Raw genomic sequence first — 8042 nt, 5'->3', positions numbered from 1 at the left:
TTGAAGTGGAGTTTGCTGTTCATTGTACTGATAATGAGAAGAATGTTGAAGGAGTAGTGCGGACAGGCATCGCTTTCTCAGCATTTCAAACTAACATAGGCACTCGTTGACACTGTAAAGTTGTGCTTACAGATGAATAGTATCTCCTGATCAAGAAATTTGTTTCAATGTGAGCAAACTTCACATTTCTCAGGGGGACTAGAAGATACCCCAATATGAATGAGAAAAGAAATGGAAATTCAAACTTTTAGCAGAAGAAAGAACTAGAAGACTGGTCAACTTTAAACAAGCAAGAACAGTAGCTGGGAACTTATTGTAAAACAAAGAAAAAAGTGATGTATCTGGTTTATCTGTTAATGTTCTGCCCATTCTTTCACCCTGTGTAACATAAGGCAGTGTTGTTGGGATATGACCTTCACTATGGGGACTGCATGGTCCGACTAGGGGGTAATTCATAGGTAAACATAGGAAATTAGTATCCATTATGCTGCATGTCTGAGTTATAGTATATTGTGTCTTATTTTTACTTTACTTCCTTCTTTTTTCTAGGCTTTAGGCAAATGTTGTCATGGAAAATTGGGAAATATCACTGTAAATGATCCCAGTCTTCTTGCAACATATGCAGACATTTGTCTCTTCATCCTCTCCTAAGTCGGTTTCAAACGTTTGTAAACTCAACTACAGTTTATGTGTTGCATACATTTTGCCTTGTGCAATTCCCCCAAGGCTACCTACAGAGTTAACAGATTACTTTAGTAGTTGGTAGGATAAGGGGGGGGGGGGGTGGGAAGAACAGTGAGATATGCAGGCTGCTCTGATCAGATTTTCAGATTGTCCTAACCTCTCCATTAACGCTAATGCTAAAAGCAAGAACTTTAGAACCTTAGTGGGGGCCATTGTAGTGTTCGTTTTTATTTTCTGCTTTTTGAGCTTTCTGCATTCCACATGTTAATGTAATCTGGAAAGCAAATATCTAGGTGAAATACAGTCGCTACAATGACTGTATTGAGTCTACTAGTTGCCAGAGACTTGCCTATAGTCAGTTCTCTCTCTCTCTCTCTTGTTCTCTCTCTCTCTCCCTCTCTCTCTCTCTCTCTCTCTCTCTCCCTCTCCCTCTCCTTCTCCCTCTCTCTCTTCATCCCTCCTTCCCTTCCTCCCCCAATCCCCCAACCCCTCTATCTCATTCACTCTCCCTCCCTGTCTCTCTTCTCTCAGAAGCTTAGGGGCCAGAGTGGAATACACATGCTATGTTTCTTCTATGTTTATTCATGAAAAATATCTGGTAGGTGAATTTCCTTATATAACTTTTTCTAAGCTACAGTAACCAAGATTCCCAAACTGGCGGGGAGAAGAGGATTTCCAACCACACAAATGTGCTGTATGTTTTCTGTTACAGTTCTGAATGCTAAAATTGCAAGATGTAAATGAGTTCATTCTTTCTGAAAGCTGTAAGGAAGACTCTGTTGTGGGCTTTTGCCCTTGCTTCTCGTAGTCCTGGGGACTCTCTTAAACCCAAGATAAAGGTGGCAAAATGACACTTGGGCATTGAAATATTGTCAGAGAAGCTCACAATGTAAGTATCTTCTTGAACTAAGAAAAAGCTGATTATTGATAATTTACTCACTGTTAACAAAAATATTACCATTGCTTTTAAAAACATGTTGAGCCATCAATCAATTACTAACATCTAATGTAACTGCGTAAACGAATGCAGACAGATTGTAAAAATATATACAGCTTTAATGGTGAAATAGACTTACAGAACCACCATTCAGTGGAGACCAGGAAAGCAGCTGCAAGAGCTGAGAGCACGCCAGATTTATAGGTAAACATTAGCCCGAGGCGAACACGCCCCCTAAGGAATGGGACTTATCACTACAATCTAAGCACCTGTAAAACTCAAGAGCAAGAGATCAGTATTCTCTATGAAAAGCCATAGTCCTAGAAGGAAAACAGGAGCCATGATATACATGCTGGTGATTTTATTGATGCTTTGAGCTGGAGGAAAGGAAGGGCCAAGTGGTTTTTACTCTTCTGAAAGTTCTCAGTTATTCTCTGAAACAAAGGGAAGGACTTTAGGAGTCAAATAGTCATAAACATGTATGCCTGATACCTTCACTATCCAGTAGGCTCATTAAAATACATTATATTGCTGGATGTCATGCCCTATGTCTGTGTCCCTAGCACTCCGGAGGCTAAGGCAGGAAGACCATCGAATGTGATTTTAATTTGGACTGCATAGTGAATTCTAGACCAGCCTGGGCTACAAAGTGAAGCTCTGTCTCAAAACAAGCAAATAAACAAACAAACACATTAAGAGAGAGAACAGGACAAGGGAGTGGGTAGGAGAGGGGGAAAAGAAGGAAGAAGAAAGAGAAGGGAGATGATAAGAGAGTGAGAACTTGGGAACACATTAAATTAATCTAATGAGAGAGAGACTGACAGCACAGAAGAAAAATTTCTGCTGTCAGAAGGAAGAGGGCCTTTGATGTATAGATGTGAGGCAGGTAGAATCATGGCAAGAACACATGGGGAAAGAGTGTTAGAGAGAAAAACAAGATGCAAAACTCAGATAAATGAGAAAAACATGAGGAATTTAAAGAGCAATTCACTAAATGGCAGAGTTTAATTAGTCCCTAGGAAATAGTTGGAGGCTATCTTTAGCTGCCTCTCCTTTTCACTGGTCACCAGGAATGCTGTCATACTGACCCCTTTGATTTCTCTTGCCATCTTTTCCACGTTGTATTTTCTGATCACCTTTTGCATTATGGCCGTTCTCACCTCTCTGGCCCCCATGACCACGTCCTCGTTGGCCACCTCTTCCTTGTTGATTTTGACTCTGACGATTCCGACCTCTCAAACCTTCACCATCAGAGCCTAGATTAACGCCTTGGCCATTTCCTTGGTCGAGCTTCCCTCTCCTTTGTATGAGATCTTTAGCCTTCTTGCTATGCTGACTTAGTTGTTCTTGACCATGGTTCTTTATTTCCTTTAGCCCAGCATGGAGATAACCAACTTTTGGGGGAGAGAGAACACACATTCAGAAAAGATTAAAAATAGAGAAAGAATCACCATGAACTTAAAAAGAAAATCATGAAATCTATCATTGATTTGATATAGTGAGACATTGTTTTACTACCGTAGATGTTATTAGGTAGTGACTAGGTCCCATTCCTAGCAAAAAAAGGATCAGAGTGATCTTGCCTAAATGTGTATAATTACTTACTAAGGAACATTTTGCTTTTCTGTCCCAATTTACTCTCTCCTCTCTTTTGATACAGCTGCTATTATTATATAGCATCATCTATTCATCTAACTTGAACTTGGTTTGTTCTATATAAAACCACCCATATTCCATCATATTTCTCAGTGCCTGAGAGAAATCATAATATAAATCTGTTGGTACACATGTCTGTTGCTTAAAGGACGGCTAGAAAATCAATTCGCCATTTATAATACCTTTCACACCCTGATGCTAAATTACATTTTCAACTCTTCATATTACTTCAACTATATGCCTTTTTAACCATCTAAGATTAATCTTCTAAAGTTATAATGTAAGTATAGATATAGCTGTGAGTTGTACCATCTCTTGTATGAAGTCTTTCTTTTCCTCTAATGCTGTGAGATCTACAATTTTCTATGCCCATTTTTCTGACAGTGGCCCTGGTTATGACCAAGCTTCCCCATCTATTAGATTCTAGGTACCACAAAGATATTAACTATGCCCCATTTAGCTCTTACACCGTTGGTGATGACAAAGAGAGGTCATGCCATGATGGTTGTAAATGTGATATTTTTCATTGAATTAACATTGGAGGAGATGATATAAGTAAGCAAAATGTTTCTTTTAGGAAATGCTAAATATGTGTGCCATTGCAAGGGCAGCCAAGGCAAGGGGGAAAGGAAGAGGAAGACAATAACCCTACATTGAACCTCATAAAGATAGATACAAAGCAAACATTGCTTTTCTTTCTTTTTCCTTGTCTTTCTCATTTTGTTGACGTTATTATTGTTGTTGTTCCTTTTTCCAATTTTTTGAAACTTTTATAATGTGGAACTAAAACCTAAATAGGTAGAATAATAGGGGAAGTTAGACAAATTTTATACCAGACTATTAATCCAAAAGTTGCTAGATGTAATTCAGAATAATTCCCAATAATTCAATTGAAGATGAAATATCTCACCTGGGTCAGGGGAGTCTTCCCCTTTAGGGGATTCTGTGAAGAAAGAACAGCACACACACACAAACACAAAGAAGAAGTTTAAAATGGAATTACAAACTGTGTGGAAAGATTATTAAAATGTCAGGAGGCATCCTCATAACAAATGACTATATGGCTTTCAAGGGTTTCGTTTGCTTATTTTCTGTCATGGGATTGAACCTAGAATCTAGAATGGTAGGCAAGTGCTCTACCATTGACCCAAGTCTCCTTTACTTTTCACTTTAAATTGTGTGACCTAGACTTGAACTCTCTCTGCAGCCCAGGTAGACATTGGACCTGTGAACCATCCTCTTCTGTCTCCTCAGGAAGGAACACAGACCTGTACCTTCAGGTCCAGTTCTAAGAATTTATTTAAACAACAAACTTTTTCATTAATTCATTTTGTTTGATTCTGTCATTTTTTGATGGGCTATTTACTGATTGAATAGCCATATTTAAGCAAATAACCTAATATATTTACTATTCAAATTAATTATAAGTTGTTCTATCTGATGGTATGTCAACTTGACACAAGCTTGAGTCAGCTGAGAGAAATGAATTCAACTGAGAAAATGCCTACATAAGATACTGCTATAGACAAGATGGCCTGCAGAGCATTTTCTTTATTAGTGATTGATGGGCAAGGTATTATCCCATTGGAGTAGTAGTACAACCCTGGACATGTGTTGTATAGAAAGCAGGCTGAGCAAACTTTAAGGAACAAGCCAGTAAGCCATTCTCCTCCTTGACCTCCACATTGCCTCGTGCTCCTAGATTCTTGCCCTGTTTGAGTTCCTACTTTATCTTCACTTCTGTGATGGACTGTTACATGGAAACATAAGTGAAAGAAACCTTTTCCTCTCTACATGGCTTTTGGTCAAGGTAGTTTATCACAGCAATAGAAACCCTAACTAAGACATATGTCAATGGCATTAAAACTCTTATAAACGAAAGAGGGATGTGTTACTCCATTGTCAACCATGGTCTGCAGGACTATTTAGAGAAAAACATTCAAAAATGATTGGTGTGGATGTGTTCTGCTGATATACAAACACTATCTCACTGACCCAAGAGACATGATGTGAAAGGCTGGCTCATGTTTAGCACTTTGACTGAGGACTACTAAAACATTGGGGGTTCCACTCTCTTTTGAGACATCTTTTTTTTTGAGACATCTTATACCAATTTTTAGAACTTCTAAGTGACAGAAATGTAAGCAAAAGTTAAAGTATGACAAATTCTGAATGAAAATGAAGCATAGCCTTAAATAAAGATTTACCTTGCTCTTGAAGAGAATTTTCATCATCTAGGATTTTAAACAAAAAAAATATAATAGATTTAAGATTTGATTTAATTGATTCCAACTCCGTACTTGTATAAAACAAGAAAATATAGATATGAAAAAGAAACACCTTAGAGACTACTGGGGAAATTAAGATTTACATTATACACAAAACACATGTGTATGTGGTTTCAATACAATGAGCCATCATTTCTGGAAGTAGAACCCTAGTCCCCATGATGTACTAAACAAGAAGTAAAAAGGAAATTAACCAACCAATTGTTTTCTTTCCTTTTCAATGTAGCACATGCTTGACAATCTGATTTCCTAAACCGGTACAACTTGAGAATTCAACCATCCATGACCATGTGACTCACTGTTAGCAAGACTTTATTACCCACAAAACTTTTTCCCAGAAGACAAGCTTTTCAAAGAAGGATTGCTTATTTTCAGGAAATTATCCAAAACTCTTTTAATCAAACACAAGTCTGTCCAATTCTCTAAAGCCATTACTGTTTATTCTTGATGAGTATTTTCATAGCTCCTTCATCATATCATAAGTTGTATATTTTACACAATCTTAATGAAGACCTCATTCCATCCACCAGAACCCAGAACTTTATTTGTTTGAATATTTCAATTTTGCCTCTTGTTTTTAAACAATGATTTAGAGAAAAGCGGTACTTTATTTCATTACATAAATAAAAAACTCATTTTTATTCACCAGCAGATTGCTTTGATAGTATCTTGGGGTACCCAAATTTTGCTAGCCTTTCAAGATATATTTTCACTCAGAAGTTGCTTAGATTTTGGAAAAGAAATGTTCTAATTGGAGCTCTGCACTTCACTGAACTGTAATGCTTTTCCTGGGAAGCATGTGTATTTGAAAAACAGCAGAAGAACCTATTAATCCAACTTTCATCAAACATGAAGGTTTAATAAGAATTATCAATATTTCTAAATGTTCAGGTATTTGTTGGAAAGAAAAAGAATATCTAGGTGAATTATAAAATTTTCACCCTATTCACACAGAGAGTGAGTGTTTAAAATTGCTGCATGTTCAAATAGTAAACATTACACTGTAAAGATGTGGTCTTAGAATATACACCCAGATTTTTAGACACATCTCTTTGCCATCAGTGAAAAAATGATACAGAAACTAATGTTGTCTATACTTTTAATGGTCTGCTCTCTGAATATTAACTAATTTCTTATAAGAAGCAGCCCAATTCTACTCTTTTCCATGAATTTCAGACCCATTTTTCCTCTTACCTTCATTGACCCTTTGAGATGAGGTCAGGGCCAGCAGGGCCATAGAGAGCAGAACCAGAAGCATCCTGGAGGCAGCCATGGTGTCTCTTTCTTTTGATGCTGCAAGGAACTTCAGCACAGCCTTTATAAGACCCAGCAAAACAATGTATCCTTGAAGACCATGAGTTGAGAACTTCCTATCCGTATCTAATTTGTTACTTGAGCCTCAGCCAGACTAGTTGGATTAGACTAAAGAACAGGTAGGCTGTATTCTTCAAAGAAAACTAATAATTTCTTCAGGTTCTTTGAAACAATGGCTCATTATCTTCATTTATTAACTCTAAGTGTTACTAATTGTCTTCCATGTTTAACATTCTACCTGGAACTGTGCTTCTCTGTTTTATTACAGGCTCTAACACTGTTCTGACTTTCCACAGTGTCGTTGATTTCGAGATAGTTTCCTATAGAATGAGCCAAGAGAATCAAAATGAAAGCAGACTTTAAAAGAAAAACAAAAATTCAATCAAAAAAAAAGGAAGCACAAGTAAAGAAAACCTATGATAAGATATCTTCTATGACTTGGAAATCTTCAAGAGTAGTTGCCAATAAGAGCAAACCCAATATTAATGACTGGCTGGGAAAACATCCTGTTAGGGTCACTCAGTGAACTGAAGATATTCATCTTGGAAAGAGAAGATTGCAACTAGGTACACCTCTCATTTTTAGTGATATCGAACAAAGAGCACTTTTGTTTGAATCCTTCTAGAAAGTGTGACTCTCAACTAACAAAAGAACATTTTGTTGGTAACATAAAAGTAATTCTATAAAATTCTTGAAATTATCTTAAACAATTTTAGTTCATTTTTAAATTGCCTTAATATTTTTAAATATCTCAGGAGAATATGAGTAAATTTACTATAATTATTGATACTTCAAATAAATAATTTGAATTCTCCATTAAAAGGAACAATGGGGAAGTTTCATACATAGACACAGCTGCTAGGTATCTTTATTGTTTATCTCACTATTTTGTTCTTCTTTTCTCTCAAATGCTCTCTTATTGGCTCTTTCTAAAAAAGATATCATGGCCCTCCCACCATATGCTTAAAATATGCCCTTAAATATACAATTTTAATCTTGCTTCTTTTTCAAGGTACTTCACATTTATTTTCTTTCATTTCACTTCCAACTTAATTATTAAATCTATGCTCCTCTCTTTTGTTTTTATTCTCTATATAAGCACTCAAAAATAATAAATAGAACAATAGACTGATCAGTAAAAGATAGTCATAGAGATGAATGTG

General features: G+C 36.6%; 1 protein-coding gene across 1 annotated transcript; it reads right to left on the bottom strand.

Moving 5' to 3' along the window:
- Positions 1 to 2677: 2677 nt before the first annotated feature.
- LOC121436479 (repetin-like) lies at positions 2678 to 6838 on the bottom strand. The gene is made up of 3 exons (XM_041636425.1): positions 6760 to 6838; positions 5485 to 5511; positions 2678 to 3015 (listed from the first exon to the last, which is right to left on the bottom strand). The coding sequence occupies exons 1-3, from the start codon at positions 6836 to 6838 to the stop codon at positions 2678 to 2680; spliced, it is 444 nt and encodes a 147-aa protein (XP_041492359.1).
- Between the last annotated feature and the right edge of the window lie 1204 nt (positions 6839 to 8042).

This window comes from Microtus oregoni, unplaced genomic scaffold, assembly GCF_018167655.1.
Source record: "Microtus oregoni isolate MIOR12 unplaced genomic scaffold, Mior012 000002F_ref0000024, whole genome shotgun sequence".
In the NCBI taxonomy this organism is placed as follows: Eukaryota; Metazoa; Chordata; class Mammalia; order Rodentia; family Cricetidae; genus Microtus; species Microtus oregoni.
Note: the sequence above shows the minus strand (reverse complement) of the source record. Positions and strands in the feature narration are given on the sequence as shown.

What these genes read in the sequence shown, in the direction of transcription:
- LOC121436479 (XM_041636425.1), bottom strand. Translation starts at nt 6,838, where the DNA reads ATGGCTGCCTCCAGGATGCTTCTGGTTCTGCTCTCTATGGCCCTGCTG. An exon ending in ATCTCAAAGGGTCAATGAAG is followed by an intron (nt 5,512 to 6,759) that starts GTAAGAGGAAAA and finishes TTAAAATCCTAG; the next exon opens with ATGATGAAAATTCTCTTCAA. An exon ending in AAATTCTCTTCAAGAGCAAG is followed by an intron (nt 3,016 to 5,484) that starts GTAAATCTTTAT and finishes CTCCCCCAAAAG; the next exon opens with TTGGTTATCTCCATGCTGGG.